The 20,387-nt window shown below is 54.2% G+C and overlaps 1 protein-coding gene across 1 annotated transcript; it reads right to left on the reverse strand.

Moving 5' to 3' along the window:
• Nucleotides 1-7,124: 7,124 nt before the first annotated feature.
• DLX5 (distal-less homeobox 5) lies at nt 7,125-10,816 on the reverse strand. Its single transcript, XM_084511803.1, has 4 exons — nt 10,654-10,816; nt 9,491-10,094; nt 8,042-8,226; nt 7,125-7,831 (listed from the first exon to the last, which is right to left on the reverse strand). Exons 2-4 carry the CDS (start codon nt 9,843-9,845, stop codon nt 7,499-7,501), a joined length of 873 nt encoding a protein of 290 aa, XP_084367929.1. The 5' UTR covers nt 9,846-10,094; nt 10,654-10,816; the 3' UTR covers nt 7,125-7,498.
• Nucleotides 10,817-20,387: the final 9,571 nt, after the last annotated feature.

Here is a 20,387-nt window from a genome sequence, read left to right on the forward strand (position 1 = left end):
ATTTTTATTCACCAAATGCGGACTGGGGAAAAAGATGAAAAGAGAGAAGAAGGGATAAAAAAGAAAAAAAAAAAAAAAAAAGCGAAGAGGGGAAAAGAAGGAGAACTGCTTGACGATGAAAATAACGCTGCAAGCCCCGAACATTGCCACGCAGCGAAACCTGCATGCTTTCCCGCAGCGGAGCGGGCTGCGGCTTGGAGGCGAGCACCGGCTCCGCCGCCCAGAGCCCCTCGCACACGCGTGGGGCCACGGGGCCACGGGTGACACGGGCAGGGGGTGACACGGCCCCCCAGGTCCCCGGTCCCCAGCCCCGGGCAGCGGCAGGACAGACGGAGCCAGGGGCGGCTCAGCGCCGGCGTCCCCCCCGCTCGTGAAGCCAGAGGGACCTTTCTCCCGAGCAACCTTTTTCTGTATATATTGTTGAATTTTAGTTGTACATATACTTTGTATGGTTTTGTCTTCTTTCATATATAGAGAGTAAAAGCCACAAAACGCCCGCCCGCCTCGCGTGTCTCTGCCGCGGCCCCGCGCAGCGCGGCAGCGCCCCGACCCCAATCCCAAACCGATCCTGACCCCAATCCCAAACCAGTCCTGACCCCAGTCCCAATCCCGACCCCAAAGCCGGTCCCGGTGCAGGCAGGGACCAGCCCAGCCCGCAGAAACCCCCGGCCGGTGCTGCGATCGCGCCGCTCCCTCCCGCTGCGCTTCCCCCCCGAGGACAGCTCTGCCTCGGAAGGTCGGAGAAGCAAAATTATTAGGAAAGGAGGCGCCCTCCTTTGTGTTTTTTTTTTTTTTTCCTTTTCCTTTTTTTTTTTTTTTTTTTCTTTTCGACAGCAGACAATGAAAGCCGAGGAATGCTTTGCAAAGCCTCGAAAGGTGCCTAGGCACACGCCACGCTGGCCAGCGAGCTCCAGCCCTCCTGGCTGGTGGCAAGCACGGCGACCACCGCAAATGCAAAGCCCTTTCCTCATCCGAGCTGGGTGCCCCATACTGCGAGAATTAATGGCTAGAGACCTGGGCATCCTGCAAATTATGAACCTTGAAACCACTGAGCCATTTATCAGAAGTCAATAGAGATCCTCAGAGTGCTCCGTATAATGACAGCTACACACAGTCGTGCAAAAGGACAGTCACTATAATTAGACACAAAGCAAAGACTACTTACCAATATACCAGTTTTTTGGGGGGTGTTTTTTTGTTTTTTTTTGAGCAACTTCCACGCTCAGTCAGTCTTCAGAGTGGTTTAAAACCGATCAGTCTTGTCATTTTCTACCATTCGTATTGTTACATTAGGAAAAATGTTTTCTTTTCTTTTTTTCCCCTTCCCACTGTGAAACTTTGGGTTCAGAGCTCCCCAGGATCAATTCTGAACAAAGCCTCCAGCTGCAGTGCCATCCAATTTGAAGCAGACATTGGGGACAATTTAAGGTTTTTATCCACAAGAAGGTTTTTTTCCATTCTCTTAAATGCAGCCATAATTAGAGTAATTTTTCATGTAGCCCGCTGATTACAGCGTTTTTACCGTCAAAGATAATTACCTGTAATTTTCTTCCACTTTTAATACTAAAAAGCCATCTTTATTTAGATTCAGGAACAGGAAAGGCGAAACAAAAGAGGAAAATTATTCTGTTATTCATACACAAATTGCAGAGACGTAGGGCCTAAAATTGAAAATTAACCAAAATTATAATGCTGAAAAGAATGGAAGAGGCTTCAGAAGTACAGCTGCTAGTGGGGCTCACTGAATTATTCAAATGACACTGGAGAGAAAGCTACCATACATTTAAACCAACAGCATCCTGCGCGGGGATGTGCGGGCGTGTGCGAGCGCCCTGCTCGCTCCGCATCAGCCCCGTTTACACGCGCACGCGGGCGCTGCCTTCGCGCCGGTTTCCCGGGCTCCCGCAGAACGGGGCTGGGGCTCGGGGGAGCCCCGGGGGCCGGTACCCGGGCCGAGCCGGGCCGAGCCGAGCCGAGCCGAGCCTGTTTGGCCCCCCGGCCCCCCCCCCTACCCCCCCACCCGCTCCGCTTTAACCCTTTCGGCACCGAGCAGGGGCTGGGGGAGGCCGAGGAGGGGCTCGCTGCTCCCCGTGGGCTGCCGCGGGGCAGCCCCCGGGTGCGTGGCGCCCACCCCACCCGCGATTCGGAGGGCAGGCTCAGGCGCTGCCCCGACAGCGAGCGAGCGAGCGAGCAGCTAATAAAGCAGCCCAATTAGCGTGGCGCAGTGGGAGAAGGTGACACGGGCGCCGGCGGGATGGGGAGCGAATGACAGCGGAGGCAGAGCCATCTCCCCCCCTCGCCCAGGGAGACTCTCATGAAACAGCGGCATCTATGGATGGAGCGGCGGCAGCTCCCCGCGCCCGCCTGCCAGCCGTGCCGAGCCGTGCCGAGCCGTGCCGAGCCGTGCCGGGGGCGCGGAGCACCGCAGGGCTGGGCGAGGCCGCCTCCCTGCCGCCGCTGCCCCCGCGGCACGGCTCGGCACGGCTCGGCACGGCTCGGTGCGCTGTCCCCGCCCCGTTGCGGGGCCAGCGCGTTTTTTCCGCCGGGCGCGGAGCCCCCGCGCAGCCCCTGCGGGAGCCCGGCCCGGCCCGGGGCCGCCCCCGCCGCCCCCCCGAGCCCCCCGCCGCCGCCCGAGGGGAGCGGAGCCGCGGAGCCGCCCGGCCCCGGCGGGGGAAAGGAGCAGGGAGGCAGCGACGCAAGAGAAAAAGCCGGAGCGTGCCTCGAAGGGAGGCGAGAAGCAGCCGCCAAGCAGCCCCAACCCGAGCCGAACCCCCAAACTTACCCCCTGCGCCAATCGGTTAGGCAAGGATCGGGGTCTAGGAACCTATACCGACCAGAAGCGGTGTAGGATATTTTTCTGAGTCTCAGGGCAGAAGCTCTTTCTCTATATTCTTGGTTGAGTGAGCACATCCAGGTGTGAAATTGTTTGCACACCCCAGCACCTCTTATATTGCCAGCAAAATTAGCTGTTATTACTGTCACTGTTTAGTGATGGTTAGCTTGATAAAAAAAAACTGCTGTAATCAAGACCTGGCGCATCTTTGCAAATTACAGATAATTGTAAACGTCCAGATTATGATAATAGCATCCTAATCCAGCCTGCAATATAATTATTACAGAGTGTTACATCTGAAACTGTCCAGTAGGGCTAATTCAGCCATTATTTAGACCCTATTTTTGCACTGCAAATGGGTTGCTGAGTTGAAAATGTACGATTGTAATTTCACGGGGCACTCAATGAGTAATGGTATAGGGAGAGAAAAATACAAAAGTGAAATGCGAACAGTAGCGATCAAATCAAACTCCGAAGGACAAAAGGCTGTTTGATTCATAGGGAACGAGAAGAGCGGGAATTAAGAAAAGAGCAAATCAGTGGTCTGCGGCGTTACGTGCCCAAACCTCGAGGAGTGCGAGGCTGCTGGCAGCCGGGGGCTGATGCTCCGGGCTCCTGCCGGGACCATCCCGCCTGGCAGCGCGGATCTTCCCGGCCCAAGGCTCCCCGAAGGCTCCCCCAGCCCCAAACGCGGCCTCGCTCCTGCCCTGGGCCCCCTCCCAGGTGCCCCAAGGCTCGGAACAGGCCCCGGGGGGAGCCCCAGGGCTGCTGCCGGGCGCGGGGGGCCGGTGCCGGGCACCCTCCGCGGAGAGGCGCGGAGCCTCTGCGCGCCCGCTGGCCCGGTCGTCAGGGGTCCTTAAGGAAATTAGCGCAGCCCCGGCTTAATTGGAATTAATTAGCCAAAAGAGCCTGGCTAACAGGACTACCTGCGGCTAGCGAGGTTAACTCCTTGGGCTGGTTCCCCTCCTGATTAGCTTCCCTTAACCCCGGGCGCGGAGCGCGCAGACCCGCTCGGCGGGTGCATGCGAGGGGCTGCGCGCTGCTGCCCGAGGAGGGGGCGCAAGGGGGGACCGACCCCGGCCCCCTCTCCTCTCCCCGGACAGCAGCAGCCCCTGGCAATCGATAAAAACGGTACCGAGAAAGGGAAAGGGAAGCTCGGTGGGGAGCGCGAGGAGAAAGCCCTATGAAGGCGCGGCACGGTGCGCACGGAGGGGCTCCTGCAAAAGGCTCCCGGGGCGCAGGGAGGGCAGGGCACGGAGTCAGGGCAGGATCCGGCCCGGCGAGGCTCGCTGCTGCTGCTGCAGAGCCCGGGCTGAGGTTTAGGCAACCTCTCCGGGACTGCCGGCGGGAGGAGAGCGAGGAGCCACCGCCAGGCTCCTCCTTGCCAAGTGCTGAATCAGGCGCAGCTACTGGCCGGGACCGGCTCCCCGGGCCCACACCTGGAGGGGAATAGGGAGGCCGAGGGGGCTCGGGAGTTTTTCCTGCGGCCTTAAAGGTCGAGTGCGTGGGGGATGTACACGCAGCCACCCGTGGCGTGGGCGTCGGGGTTTATCGGGTCGGTGTTTCTGGCAGATAAAACCATCGCTCAGCCTCCTAACTCGCGTGTAAATAGACGCACCGCAGAACAAAGAGCAGAAACATTTAATTGATGGAAGACAGATTCTCCCTAAAAAAAAAAAAAAAAAAAAAAAGGAGAGAGAGACAGAAAGGGAGGCTTAATGTAAACTCCTCAGTTCCTATTTTCACGGCTCTTGTCTGACCTATAAAACAGGTTATTATATTACTGCAGGCGACCGCTGAAACGCCCGAAAGCGAGAAGAGGGGTTTCTCCCCACCCCCAACCCGACTTTCCCCCAGCAATAGATCCCCTTTCCGTAATCCACAGCCGAACCACCTAAAAGTCTGTCAGTCGCAAAATTGCGTGGCAGAAAATCCCTAATGGATGCCACATGGGCGATGCTGCGATGCTCCCGCCGGCCGCGCCGTGGAGCGCCCGGAGCCCCGCGCAGGCACCGCGCACCGCGGGGGGAGCCGGAGGGGAGGGAGAGGGCGAAAGAAAAGCCCCAAAAAAAAGCGAGGAGGGCTGCTCGACGCTGTGACAGGTTGGAGGGGGTGGGTTTTTATCCCCGGGGATGGAGGGGGAGGGAAAGGGAACGGCTTCCCGAGGAGGCAGCACTCCCCCGGGTGGAGGCTCCTCCGTGCCGGGGGATGCGGAGATGCCCGGGCAGGGTACGGTGGGGCTCCCCTGGGGTTTATTCCCCTCTGTCCTCGGCTGGGTCAGCTCTGGGTGCGTGTGTTGGGGGGTCTGCCGTGGGTGGGAGAGCTCCAGGGGTGCGGGCAGTGTCAGGAGGCCTCGGGCCGGGGCAGCCGGGGCTGCAGTGTGTGTGTGTGTGTGTGCATGTGTGTGTGTGTGTGCGTGTGTCAGGCCCTGCGGCTCAGCCCTGGAGCCGCTCGGCACCCACAGGAATGTGGCTCCTCTCGGCTCCCCGAGCTGCCCCGGCTCCACATGGAAGTAGCCGCCAGGAAAAGAGAAGGGAGGGGAAGAGAGAGAGGGGGAAAAAAAAAGAAAAGAAAGAAAAAAAAAAAAAAAAAAAAAAGCCCCGAGCCAGCAATCCGCCGAGCCCAAACCCAGCGTCAGACAAAGGACAGTTCATCCCATCCCCTTCCCGGGGAGGCCCGGACAAGCCAGGCTCCCTCCGGCCGCCGCCGGAGCCCCGGGGTGCGCCCGGCCGGGGACAGGAGCCGGGGGGAGCGGGGCTGGGGGGGCCCGGAGCATCCCCGGGGGCTGGCGGCCGGACACCTCGCGTGTGCTCACCGGGTCTGGCTGCCCTCCCCCGGGACGCCGTGCCAGGCTCCTGCCCCTCTATATGAGAAGAAATATGAGGTGGAGAGGGGGCCACGGGGAAACCGAGCCGAGGCTGGAGGGGGGCGAGGGGAGCGGTGCCGGAGCCGGGGCTCCCCGGAGGGGCAAATCCCCAGCTCTGGCCGCATCCCGCTGCCCCGCAGCCCTTCCTGCGCTCCCTGCCCCTGCAGGTTACAAGAGCCCGGCAGCTCTTCAAAGGAAAGGGGCTGGGGGGGGTGGACCGACCTGGGGAAGAGACTTCCACCTCCTGTGTCCGAGCCTTTCCGCGAAGGGAAGGAATCGCAGGGAGGGGGGGAAGCTCTTACTGCAGGTTAAAAAAAAAATAATAATAAATAAATTAATGCTTGGCTAGAGCGAAATGAAGAGAAGAACAGGAGAAAATGAAAAGGTCGAGCATTATTTTTTTTTTTCTTCTTCTTTTCGGGAGGTGGAAATTAGAGCAGCAGAGACAAAGCCGAGCGTTTCGGCAGCTCCACGGCAGCGGAAACTCCCCGCAACCTGGCGGGGGAAACGAGCAGGAGCCGCTGCCCGGAGCCGCCGTGGGGCTGCGGGAGAGGCCCCGGCTCCCCCCGGCTCCCCCCGGCTCCCCCCGGCAGGGCTGCCCGCTGCCCGGCACCGTGCCCGGCGGCACCCCCGCACCCTCCCCGGCTTTCAGGGCGAAGCTTTTAGCGAGCAGCCCGGTCTATTGTATTGCAAGGCGTTTAGCAACCCCCAGACCTGTTACAAAACAGCACCCCCGGGCTGCTTGCCTTGGGGGGGAGCGCACCGCACGCAGCACGGCGGCGGGAGCAAGCCCCCCGCAGGTAAGCGCACCGGGAGGGGGGACACACAAATTTTCGGGTCCCCTCCCAGCCCTGAGGGGTCTGTCCCCGCCGAGCCCCGGTGGCCGGGAGCAGCTCGGAGCCCGGGCATCCTTCTCCGGGTGTTTTGTGCGTGCAGAGCCGGCCAAGTCCCTCCGCCAAGTCCCTCCTTCAGACGGACCCGCTGCGAGCGCCCCAGCCCGGCTTTTAATGGGAACGGGGGGAGCGGAGCCCTCGGTTTTCTCCTTTTCTCGTATTCAGCGGCTCCCTCGGACGGAGAGGCAATTTGTGTAATTAGCCGGGCTGTGGAGTGCGCGGCTCTCGACGCTAATTGCTCTCGGGGCGGCTGGAGGAGAGAGCCCCGCTTCCAGCTTCGCTTCGGCAGCACCCGCGACCCCATAAAAAACCCCACGGGCTGCGGGGAGCCGCGCCGCAACCCCTCGGTGGCGGGGGCCGCATCCTGCCAGCCCCCGTGCCCTGCTCAGCACCCGGCGGCCTCGTCCCTCTCCGCAAAAACCCGGCCTTCTTTTTCCCTTTTTCCTCTTTTTTTTTTTTTTTTTTTTTTTTTTTTTTTTTGGTGTCCTTTCTCACCGGCAGAAGAAGGGGGGGAATTTGGAAACGCTCCTCGTGGTCGAAATAATTTTATTTTATTCAGAATATACAGTTTAATTCCTCTATCTACAATTATTTACAGGGTTAAAATAACATTGAAAAAAGTCTCTGGAAAAGTTGAGGTCATAGATTTCAAGGCACCATTGATAGTGTCCACAGCTGAGCCAAAAAATGTCCGTATCGTATAAAAAAGGGTTTCCTTTGAAATGCAATAAGTTACATGCACAAGCTTTACACATTTTAATCTTTTGTTTGTTTGTTTGTTTGTTTCGTTTCCCTTTAAAAATTCCCCATATGCATTCCTTTCGTTATTATTCCTTAACAGTAAAACACAGGAGTCCAAGGAACAAATAATAATAATAATAATTAATAATAATAAAGGGTCAGGCTCTAATAAATTGTCCCAGAGGCCAGCGCTAACGGGTGCTGTAGGGAGCCGTGGGGTTGGAGGTGGGAGTTGATGGCGTTGGCACCGGGGTACCAGGAAGAGGAGCTCTCCAGGTAGCTGGATGCGGGGGACGGGTTGGAGTTTGGAGGGTGAGCGTGTGCGTGGGCATGGTGGCTGAGGGAGCGGGACGAGCCCTGAGGTTCCCAAACCGCAGGCGACTGGGGCGAGTTGCAGGCCATGGGGTCGCTGGAGCTGGGGCTGTGCTCCGGTGGCATCTCCCCGTTCTTCATGATCTTCTTGATCTTGGACCGCTTGTTCTGGAACCAGATTTTCACCTGGGAACGGGGGGGGACGGGAGGAGAGAGGAGAGGGAGGAAAGCGACACCGTTACTGCCAGCCCGAGGATGGGAGCGCCGGGGGAGACCCTGCAGCCCCCTGGCCCCTCGACCCTGTCCTTCCCAGCTCCCCATCCCTCCGTGCCGAGCCGTGCCGAGCCGTGCCGAGCCGTGCCAAGCCGTGTCAGACCGTGCCGAGCCGTGCCGTACCTGTGTCTGCGTGAGTCCCAGCGAGGCGGCCAGCTCGGCCCGCTCGGGCAGGGCGAGGTACTGAGTCTTCTGGAACCTCCTCTGCAACGCCGCCAGCTGAAAGCTGGAATAAATAGTCCGGGGTTTGCGCACTTTCTTTGGTTTGCCGTTCACCATCCTCACCTCGGGCTCCGCCACCTCCTTCTCTGCACGGGCGCAAGGGCGGGAGGGAGACAGACAGACAGACACACAGACAGACAAGACAGACACGCAGACGTTAAGGCGCGGGGCCCGGACACGACGGCGGCGGGGTCCCGCCCGCGGGCCGAGCCGAGCCGGGCCGGGCCGGGCCGGGCAGCGGCGCCGGCCCGACGGGGCCCCCGCGGCTCCCCCCGGGCTCCTCCCGCCGGGGCTCCGCCGGGGGGGGGCCGCTCCCTGCCCTCCGGGACCGACCCCCCCGGGGCTCCTCCGCCTCCTGCGGCCGCGCCGGGCGCCGGGGCTCCTCCGGGCCGGGCAGCCCCGGGCGGCGGCGGCGCCGAGCGGCCGGGAGCGCGGGGCCTCGCCCCCCACGCGTGGGGTTTGCGCGGATCCGGCCCCCGCAGCCCGGCCCCCGGCGGCGATCGCTTCCCCCGCACCTCCCCGAAGCCGCTCTGGTCCCCAGCCGAGCCCCCCCTCCTCCATGCGCTCTGCTGGGGGCTCGCCGGTTTTATTAATTCCTCCCCCCTCCTTTATCTATTCCCTCCCCATCTCACAAAGCAGCAAAACGCTAAAAACGCGGTAAAAAAGACTAAAAAACTTTAAAAAATCCTCCGGCTCTGCAGCCCTGCCGCCGCGGGGCTCCCCCCTCCCACTCTCCTCCCCCGCCCCTCGGAGCGCAGGGGGAAGGAAAAACTTTCTTTGCCACCGCGAAGCCGAGGCGGAGGCGCACAACAAGGCTCGGCTCTTTTCCCCCTCTTCCTGCGGGGGGAAGGAGGAGGGAGGCAGCCGGGTTGGGGGGGGGGGCCGGGGCCGCTGCCCGACGGCTGCTTTCCCGGAGCACCACCAGCAGCAGCCCTTCCCGACGGGCTTCGTGCGCTTCGCATCGCGCGGGGTGGGCAGGAAAACTACACCCAGCCTTCCCCCTTTAAAAAAAATAGCATTTACTTTCTTTCTTTCTTTTTTTTTTTCTTTATTTCTTTTTCTTTCTTTCTTTTTTTTTTTTCCTCTATCTTTTTATTTCCCCTTTTTTTTTCTTTCTATTTTACTTCTTTTTTCTTTCTTTCTTTTTTCATTTTCCTTTCTTTTTTCATTTTCCTTTCTTTTTTCCTTTTCCTTTATTTTTGTTTTTCTTTTTTCCATTTTCTTTCTTTTTCTTTTTTTTTTTCCCTTCCCTCTCCTTGCAGCTGCATCCCCGCCATCCCCAGGGCAAGGACGGGACGCTCTCCCCCCTGGTGCTCCCCTCCGGCCGCCCCCCCGGAGCCCAGCTCTCACCTGGCTGGCTGCCGGAGCCCTGGACGCGGTTGTAAGCCCCGCTGTACTGGTGGTAGGGGCTGGCGTAGCTGTAGTCTGCATAGGCTTTGGCAGGATAGTTCCCGGCGGATCCGTTCATGCCGTGGTACTGGTACTGGTAGGGGTTGAGCGCTTTGCCGTAGGAAGCCGAGGTAGGCGAGCAGTAGCCGTGCGGGGCTCCCCCCGTCGGGCTGTAGTAGTCGGAATCCGTCGCCGAGGACTCGGGCAAAGTGGGAGACTCCTGGGACGGGTGGTGCATGGCTGCGGCGCTCTGGAAAGGAGCCTGGAAGTCGCCGGACCTGACGGTGGGGACCCTTCTGTCAAATACTCCTGTCATAGCTCGGAGCCGGCTGCGGGCTGGGGCTGCTGCTGGGGCTGCTCGGGGCTAAGCAGCCATGGCTGGGGGAGGAGGCTGCGGCGCTGTGTCTGTCTCCGGCAGACTGCTGGCTGGGGCGCAGCATAGGCTTGGTTAAATCCTTAATTGCGCTCTTACGCACAGCAGGGTGGATCGGGTTCCATTGGCCAGAGCAATCGGGAGCAGCGACACCCTAACTCGTCCAACTAGTTTAGCACAACAAAGCTTCGGCTTAAAAAAAAAAAAAAAAAAAAAGGAAAAAAAAAAAAAAGAAAAAAAAAAGTCCCATTCAAGCTCTTTTAAAGTGAATACCAACAGCAACATCCGAGGCAGAGCGATGGGGAGGTTTCCGTCCCGTTCCCCCCCCCCCCCCCCAGCACCGTGCAGCCTCCGAGGGGGCTCGGCCGGCCCCCGGCGCCCCCAGCCCGCAGCACCGGAGGGGGGGGAGAGTGGAGAAGCCCCCCCGGGCTGTGTTGCCTCGCTCCTCCCGGCCTCGCCGGTGGCTCGGGAGCAACCCGCCGGTCCCCGCTGCGATTTCGGCTCCGGTGGCGGTAATGGTTAGCTTCTAGCCTCAGCCGGCTTGCTCTTCCCCTCCTGGGGGACGTGGTCCTGAGAGTGTGCGTTAAGCGAAATAAACCCTCTAATAAACCCTCTTACCTCCCCCCCCCCTAAAAAATAAATAATAAAAAAAAAAAATCGGATTTTGGTTGCATCATTTCCTGCATCCCCACCGCCCCGGGCCGCCTGCAGGCAGGTCCGGCTCCGGTGGAGCCCAAATCCCCCATCGCACCTCCGCCACCGCCGTCGCAAGAGCTCGTTTGGGGGGTGGCAGCCCCCCAGAGAGGGGGGCAAGGGGGTCGCCCCCCTTTCCCTCGCCCCCCAAGCACCCCAAAACCCGTCCCGAGCAGCCGCAGCCGCCTCCTCCGAGCCCCGGCACCGGGGAGCGGCCGGGACGGGGCGAGCCGCGCTCCGGCTGTGCCCGGCCGCGGTGATTTCTATGGCGAAAAAAAAAAAAAAAAGGTTCGGATTTTACAAGACACTAAGGAAAACAAATAAAAGGCTGTTTTCAGTGACCTGGAGTTGTAGATTTTTTTTTTTTTTTTTTTTTTTTCTGAAGCTGTTTACCCTCCAGATTTAGCCTGTTTGCTCACCGAAGATCTCGTAGCCAGCTGGGTAACACTTGTAACACAACCGTGCATGTTGTACTTGAACTCATTGTTTGCTTTGGAAATGTCCACAGCTCATATAAAATCACATTAAACAAATCCCTGAGCATTTCATTATATGATTCACTTAGGTCTATGGAAATACCCCCCCCCCTTTTTTTTTTTCTTTTTCTCTAAAGAGAGGAACCGGAGCGGGACACGTTTACGACTGGGGAGGGGGGGGGAAGCGGGTTTATTAAAGCTCCCGATTTGCATCCAGTCGGAGAGATTTTGAGCAGATGAAGAGGGGGAGAGCGGGGGGAAGCCCATAGGTGCCATAAATTCCAGGGCACTGATCTCCAACACGCCCGGGCAGGAAGGTGCCGCCTGAGCGCCGGGGAGAGGAGCGGGGCCGGCGGCAGCCGCTGCACCCAGCCCCGGGAAACGGGGGAATAATGAGGAATAAGGGGGAATAGGGGAGAATAAAGGGGAATAAGGGGGAATAAGGGGGAATGAGGGGAGAAGGGGTGCCCGCCGCGGCAGCTGGTGCTCTGCCTTTATTCAGAAGCAAAGGGAAAAAAAGTTTGGATGTTAAAAAGCAAGCGTGTGAGAGGGGGGAATCCGCCAGGTATACCCACAGCAGCCCCACGCGGATTTATTTTTTCGGAAGGCATCCGCAAGCCGCTGCCGTCCCCGCTCCCGCAACCCCTCGCGCCTTGCGGGACTCCTGCCCCCCGCCTCCGGCGCCCCGCACCCGATTTTCTGGACTTTCCGCCTGCTCTGTTTTTGCTGTTTTTCAGCTTTTTTTCCCCCAGCGGTTTTTATTTAACACATCCGGTGGGGCGAGCGCCTTCGCGGGGCAGGAGCCGGCGCCTGCCTTCCACCCCACAATACGCCCATTGTTTACCCGCACATGCTCGCCGCGCCGCCCCGGGCCCCCCCTTCCCCGTTCCGGGCCGAACCCCGGGGCCGAAACGGGCGGAGAAGGAGGGGGACACGGCGTGGGGGGGGGGGGGAACCTCGGAGCCTCCCCGTGGCCGTGCCAAGAGCGCCACGCCGCGGTCACGCGTGGGAGCGGCTCGGCAGCCTACCTGCGGTGTGTGTCCCCCCCCCCTCCGCCTTCCACCCCTCCGCCACCTCCCCAAAGCTCCGCCGCCGCCGCCGCCCCCTCGGGGCCCAGACTGAGCGGCGACGGCGGGCGCGGAGCCGGGCGGCCCCGCCAGCGCCGGCCCCGGCGGGCACGGGCACCGGGGAGCGGGCCGGGGCGGCGGACAAGGCGGCGATTGTTCCCGGGGAGCCGAGCGGGGGCGGCCCCGGGAGGGGGGCGCCGAGCTGCCGCCGCCGGGAGGAGCGGGAGCACCCAGCCGGGCCGGCCCCGTGGGTTTTGGGGGGGTTTAAAAGGGGTTTTGGGGGGTTGGCTGCAAAGGAACGGGGCACCCCCGACGCCAGCCCTGCGTGGGGTGCCGTGGGACACCCAGCTCGGGAGCCCCGAGGGTTCGGGGTGCGTTTTGGGGAGGGTTTTAGGGGGGTGGGTTCCGTCCCCTCTCGCCCCTCGGAGCTTTGTCTCTCTCCAGCCGACGGGCGAAGTATTTCGGAGAAGGCTCTCAGAGTTTTGGATGAAGTCTTCTCAATTGTTCAGAGAAAATCTTTTTGCTTTCTGGATAAAATATTCTAGGTTGGGCACCGAGTGTTTTTTTTTTTTTTTTTCTGGAAACTGTATTTCCATGGAAATTGCTGGCAAAGAATGAAAGGAATTCTCCCCCCCCCCCCCCCCCTTTTTCTTTCTTAAAAAAAAAAAAAAATAGCACACACACACACACAACCTCCACAGTGGAAATATGGATTAACTCTTGTTTTACAGCATCAGAAAATGGTGATTTCCGAAGAGCTTGGACAACCTGAGGGCTTTCCTGGAGCTTCATCCAGTGCATTGGCTTAGGGCTCGCTAGGCTCGGGGAGGTTGTTCAGAAAGGAAAGGTGAAGGGTCTGAGAGTCCTCATGTTCAGCCTAAGGCTCGGAAAAAATTGCATCTGCTTCAAAGTAAAAATCTTGGTGTGTTCAGTATGGGGGAAAGGTAGATGGAGGCCAATGGCAAGAGCTAGCGGGCTGCCCAGAAGGATGTTCACAGGACAATGATAGAAGGGAAACATGCAGGAAGGGGTTTGGAATTAAAAGAATTGGGAGTGGGAGAAGAGAAATAAACCCAAAAGAAAATCCAGGCAGAGACCCTGGGACTTTCTGGTCAGATTTCAGTAGGTTTCTGCAGACCCTTGCTGGATCAGGAGGCAGAAGAGGGGCATTTCCCCCCAGGCATGATGCACACTGCTCTGGGGAACTTGTGGCCCTTCAAAAAACAGGATTTTGGGGGCGCCCCTTTGAATGTCACCATTCATGCTGACGGAAGGATGCACATGTGAGCCTGGGCTCACAGTCCATGAGGTCTCCCAGGTGTTTTTGGGTGGACATTATTCCTGCCCTCCCATTAGAGCACTTGCCAGGCTCTGATGGCAGCTGCCGTGAGTGCCCAGGAGGCGCCGGGCCTGCAGCTGACCAGGCCGCGGGGCTCAGCCTGGCCTGCAAAGCACACCCCGCAGAAAGACCGCCACCTAAAATGTGTTAGGGATTGAATTTGCCCTTTAACAAACTCAGGGCGAATTGGGGCTGTCTCTTTTACTTGCCAAGGAGCTTATGCTTCCACCTATTTTTGCCCAAACTGCACCCCTGAAGGGAGGAGCTGGGGCTCCATGTTAGCCTCAGCTGTATGGGCTGTGTGGGGCGAGCTGATACTGAGGAGATGCAAGACCCCTGTCCCTCCTCTCTGGGGTCACTGAGGGGCTGCTTAGACGTTTCTTGACACATCACAGCCTTCCCAAGGCAGGGCATTGCCTTGCCACCACAGCCCAGCCCACGGCCTCCGCCTCCAGAATGGGAAATAGTTGGCAACCTCGCCCACTGCCCGGCCTTTCTGACCTCCATCCCTGTGACCTGGTGACATGGGAGCTCTCGCTCGATTCATCTTGGCACATACATGACCCATCTTTACAGGAAAGGAGACCTGCCCTGGGCTGGGCGGTGAGGAAGAGACCCTTGCAGGGCTTCTTTCTATTTCCAGCCCATGTGCTTCCACCGCGGTGTAACGCCACTGGCCTCTCTGAGGTCATGGAGGACAGCAGGGAAACGCTCCCAAGAAAATATTTGCACTAGCTGCCCTTCCTGAGCGGCTGCGGTGCCACCGGGCAGGTCTGGCATGGCTGTGACAGCGGCACGAGGGGAAGGGCAGATGGGGAAAGGACCAGGAGCTGAGGAGGAAAGGATCTTGGCCACCGAGGGTGCTGCCCCGCAGGCATGGGGCAGGCAGGAGGGGCAGGAGGAATGGCTTCAGGAAACCCGGCGTCCTGCGTGACTGGGCAGCTGGGCTGGATGACTGTAATGATCTTTTCAGGCCTTAAAATTTATTGCTGTAGCTTTCAGCTCCAAGTAGCCACAGGCGGTTGCTCCTCAAGGAAGAGGGCTGATTCATCTCCAGTACGGCAGCTCTCTCTGCTTATTCTCTCCCGCCTGTCACATCTCCTTCAGCCATAACTCACTTCTCGGTCCCTCAGACAGGAGCAGGGCTGCCTCTCTGCGGGACTTCAGATATTTAGATAAGTCTCTTTGCATCCTGATGCAGTAGGAATGCTTTCCCAGATTGCTGACATCCCTGTTAAAAGATGACTGACTGATCAAAGAATTTGAGGCGTAGCTTTCCAGGGCTGTAGTTTCCCTTTGGTCTGTTGTGGCTGGGGCAGAGCCGGGCAGGTTTGCTGGCAGAGAGGCTCATGAAAGCCCATGCACAACACGGCGTGTGGATCTTCCCTTGCAAGCCTCAGGAGTGTAGCTTACCACCTTGGTTTTGCTCATTTCATAATTATTTAATACTGTGTTATCCTACAGAGGTCAGCCAAACTTTCCTAATTTAGACCTTGACAGATCTGCGGATGATGGCAGTGTTGGGAAAAGCTCTCAGAAAATCCTGTTCAGCTAATTCCGCATTTGGTGTGAGGTTCGAATGCCTGTGCAATCAGCACAAATCAGGCAACGTTAAAGCATACAAATCAATGCAGTAATAAACCGCAGCAATTAGGCTGCTCAGGCAGCGAAGACAAAAAGTGACATTCACAAGGGGCCGGGACACCTTGCAGGTTAAAGATCAAGCTAGAAAAAACACATCTCTTTTCGTACCGTTCTGTCTTCAGTACTCCCATCACATGACCTACCGGCCTCTCCAGTTTATCAAAGTGTACTCATGTACACATATCTAGTAGATAATACGTATAATAAGTTTTACTAACTTGTGACTGTCATACGAAATATACTTCATGTTCAGTTCCTTAGTACAGCTTTGCCTTTATTTATTTATTTATTTTAAAATAAATACACGCTAGACTTTCCCTGACTGCAATTTCAGGGCTGTATTATTTTATCTCCTTCCTTAACTTTTACGTCCTTCGCTGAAAAGCACGCTGCCATGTTCCAAACTTTGTCTCTTAAAAACATTCCTGTGCAGCACAGGGGAACCTTCTCCTCCTTCATCTTTCGCAGCCCGGGCTGCAGCTGCAGGCAGCCCTGCAGGGAAGCAGGACGTCAGTGGCTGTGTTGTCGTGCCGGCTGTTTAAGGGGCTCCATAAGGTCACCATCATGGTCATAAGCGTAGAGGAAAAGACTTTCCTTTCTCTGGTCTCCATGTTTGAATTACATCTTTGTCCCTGAAAGAGGCCCTGCTGGAAGAAGCATCAAGATGCTCTGCTTTAACACTCATTTTACATTCCTGTGAAGATCTTCATTTATTGGGAAAATGGAGGTTATTTTCTTCTTCAGCTCAGATTTCTTCATCACGATGTTCTCTAGTCAGTGACTGAAAAATAGCTCTTGGGGCTTTATCTTTTGTGCTTCCATGAGCCTGCTAGTTCTTTTATTATTAGGAAAATGCCTTGATATGGGACTGAGAAATAAGGTGTTTTTCTTAAGAATCACTCACTATTTTGAGGCAGGCGAATACTGTGAGGTAAAGTACTGCCTGGATGAACACCTACAGAAGGAAACGGATTTTCATTAAAGATCTTTAGCTGAAAATGCATTTGGACAAAGAACAAGATGCATTTGATTGATTAATTTATTTTTTATTTCTTCTTATAAAGAGGGTAAATTAATCTTTGGAAAAAACAAAAGGCCATGGTGGCTTCTTCATGACTTGTACTTTTTCATGAAGATGGACTCCCCTTCCAAGTGGGACCTTTCAGTCAAGCAGAGAATGAAAGAATGGCGCAGAAATTACTAAATAGGGTTGTATGACTTGTACTGTGCAGGAAATCAGAGCAAATGATTCCTGTGGTTCCTTCTTGCCTTCAAACCTGTATATTTTTAGTAATATTTTTGCCGGTTTTATATATATATATATATATATATATATATATAATTTTTTTTTTTTTTTTTCTCATGTGCTGCCAAAAGAAGTATTCATGCGACATCCCTCTGATTTCAGACTCCCTCTGTATTAGAAATGATGGGCACATGATGATGCCCATGTTTGGATTTGGGACTTTTCATCTCTTGAAGAACCGGCAGTGAACCCGAGGGCTCTCTGCAACAAGGTGTGCGTGGCTGCCTCTTCCTTTTCCCTGCCTTCATGGGAGCCTGCCTGTTGGTGGGGCTTACCTGGTATGAAACACAGACTTCATCCAGGTCCTGTTAACACCAGTAGAAAGGGTTTCAGTGGGGGTGGATGGATGTTTTGTGTGCCGATGCTCCTTCTGTCTCATCAACAGCTGGAAGCACATTGCTGTAGCTTCTGCCTTAGCCTCCCCATTTTGGTTCCTGAGCTTTAGACACCCATCAGCCTCCTGCCAGGGCTGCTCGCTCGCCGGCTCATTCTTCCCAGTCCCGCTGCTGTGATGGGTTTGGCATAAAATCTTTTATTCCTCTTGCACTTCTTACTGCTTGTAGGCAGACCAGAAATCCTCATTGTGCCTGCTGCTGCTCTGTGTCTCAAGGCACTTCAGGTCCAGAGGAGGTATCAGGAGGCTGGAGAGTAGAGAAATCCATTTCTCCAAAGCCTGTCCCAGGCTTTTTTGTGGTGGAGTACAAAAGCTGGCTATTACCCTTTCTGGCTTTGGAAAAAGAAGTTAGATAAAATGCAGAGATTACAGAGGGAGACAGTCATCTTGCAACAATTCTGGGCAACAAAATAATAGCTCTGGGCTGAGTGAAAGGATGGTGCAGTGTGATCCAAAGGTGCGCTGGTGCCAGCGTGAGGCTTTCCAGCCACATTCAAAAGAACTTCATGAAGCCCTTTGTGTTCTTACACATGTTGATGTAAAAGATGAAAACTTTCATAGTCCAAAGTGGCCAGGACCTCATTGGTGTGATCTTACGCAGGGTTTCGGGGGGGATAGCTATGGGTTTTTGCAGTCAGAATTTGCACTGAGGATCTCTGTCGAAGCCTGGCTCTTCTTCTAGTGAAAAGCTGGTGGGGAATGGCTACAGGTTGGAGTAGAGCAGAACTTCTTGACTGCTTAACATTTCATCTTTCCCCACTAGGACTTCAGAGAGTAACAGAGTGCCAAAATAAAAATGACAATCACATATTTCTGCAGGTTTTGTTTTCATAATTATGACATTATAGTGCTGTTTACTCAACCAATACAAGCCCCGTGCTCTTGGCAAATACTTACAATGTGTGTGCTCTGAATTTATTCTTTGCAAAGCAGACTTTACACGCCACAGATGAAAACACTTCAGCCTCATTTGAATAGGAAATAAAAGGGATTGCATTACTCTATTTCTTTGCAAGCTGGAAAAATAAATAAATAAGAGGCATTGTCCTCTTTCAGAGTTCAGATTTCATTTTCTTCAAATGAAGTTGTGGTGGTTAGATTTACAAAACCTCTATTCTTTTATTTTTATTTTATTTTATTTTTTACAGATCTGCAAATTTCCTATCTTTAAAGAGTTTGCACAGAGTCAAAAAGAAAACAATAGAAACAAAAATCTTCAAGCCGGAAATTCCAAGCTGGCATGAAAATGGCAAGAACGAGATGTGAACACTTCTTAGTACCAGCACAACCACCAGATTATTTCTAAATTCCTTTTCTCTGAAATTCTGTATTTTAGTTATCATGGCAAAACAGAGTATAAGGCAGAAAAGACAGTTGTAAATATTATCTTGAACTGCTTAAAGCTATATCTGAGGACATATAGACTATAATAGAAACACACAGAATTATTATTGTGTTTTACATTTTGGCATTTTTGCTAACTTCTATAATTATGTCATTTTGGTACATTAAAACAAACAGCAAGGAAATAGAAAATACTTCTTCCACAGCTGTGTTTACTACCTTAAATGTGTTTTTTTCTCAACTAGGCAACCAGTCTGAGATAAGAGGTTTCCCTGCTGTGTAACACAGCATAATCAGGAGCACACACAGTACCCACCTGGAGTATTCCAATGTACAAGAGTAGTGGAAAATTAAAGCAATAGAATGGAAAAGTCAATAGCTTTTTCCAGTGAGACACATTTGACATAGTAATAGACTTACTTTTTAAATATATGAACGTACAGAAGACCTCGGAGAGTTCCTTTCAGTGAAAATCCTGTTTATAGACAGAAAACAAGAATATCAAACCTCCTTTAAACAAATTCAAGTTTTATTTGAAAGACTTTAAAATGCATTTAACTATAATGTGAAACATTATTTTGCACTTTCTTTACTACTTTGGGGAGCATATTTCACACAAATGAAAGCTTAATCATTTATTCTACTCAAATGAAAATATTTTGTCAAAATTGCAAATATCTGAAAAATATTATCTAGTCAAAATTGACAGCATCTTCCAAGATCTCCTGAGGAGTTTTAATCTGCTTGAATATCCTCTTAGAAATTAATTGAACTTTTTCCTGGCACCATTTCTAGAACAGAACTAAGTTGCAAAATCATTGTAGGAAAATGTCTTTCAATTGGAATTAGCAATATTGCTTCCAATTTTCGGCCATTGGTGACATGAGGCAGCTACTTTTGATAAAATCTGGGCAATTTAGGTAGGACTTTATTTCACCGGAAAGACTGGTGGATCTTTTATAAACTTGCTTTGAATGATCAGTCATTATTTACTCTGAATGTTGCAGAAATAAAAAAAATCTGATAATTTTTTTCAGGTCATGTAAAACACATGTTTTGCTTGACCTGAAATTAAATGTTTTACTTCAGCTTTGAGTGTTTCTTTATGGCCCTTAGCTCCATATAAAGGAAATTAAAGAAATTTTTCAATCACAGAATGAAAATGTGTTTAAAAACATCAGTGTGGGATTTTTAAATTTCCACATTATTTTGTCTGTTTTCAGCATGGATTGTTGGAGAAAAAAAAAATCTGAAATGAAGTCTCAGGATATTTCTGAGTAACCAAATGTACAGTTTTTGCTAGAAGACAACTTTGGCTGAAAGGAAGACATCTGAACCCACTCTGTTGTTTATACTTAATTGCTGAAAAGGGAGCGTCAGCCCCTAAAGTAGGTGCTTGGAAATATTCCTCTCACCAGATGAAATTTTAGGCAACCTCTTTTGTCTTTTCTGAGGGTTTTATGTCTGAGTGTCAATGCAATCTGTTATGGCTGGTCAGGAAGTTTCATTTACATGGGATGCAGCTCACCTAGGTGGCTTTACTGCCTGTGCACACCCCATCAGTTCAGTGTGTGAGTCCTCACACTTAGGTAACCAAAGCATTCCCTGGCAAGCCTGCCACTCCGAGCAGTATGCCTGCATTCTCCCTGTGCTTCAGCCATGGTCCCAGCCCTTGGAAATCCCCAGTTTACCGTGATGTGCTGCAGTCCAGCTGTTAAATGGGGCAGGGACAGGAGCCACCAGCTGAAGTTCCATGTCTCTATGCTGCAGCAGGTCCCACTGGCTGCTTGCCCTCATAGCATGCTGTTTCACACTTTGCTATGTCCTTTGCAGCACTTGGCTTTAAATTGCACTTCAGAAGTGTTGTGCCCTGAGTTGCTATCCAAGTCACGTCCCTGGTATTCTGCATGTGCACCTCTGGTGGGTTGGTCCCAGCCAGCAGCTAAGCATCCCCACAGCCCCCCAGTGAGTGTGGCAGGGGCAAAATTGGAAGAGCAAAGCAAGAAAACTCATGGGTGAAGACAGAGACAGTTTGACAGGAGAAGGAAAGAGAAAAAAACAGCAAGTGAAGCAAAGGCAATCACTCATCATGTCCTGCAGGCAGCCCGATGCCCAGCCAGGCTCCATGCAAAGGCCACTTTGGAAGACAACAGTCCCTGTGAGGTTGTTCCCTGACGTGCTTGAGAACTTCAAATTCCTGAGAAATTTCCTGCCAACTATTC

This window comes from Aythya ferina, assembly GCF_964211825.1.
Source record: "Aythya ferina genome assembly, chromosome: 2".
NCBI classification, from domain to species: domain Eukaryota; kingdom Metazoa; phylum Chordata; class Aves; order Anseriformes; family Anatidae; genus Aythya; species Aythya ferina.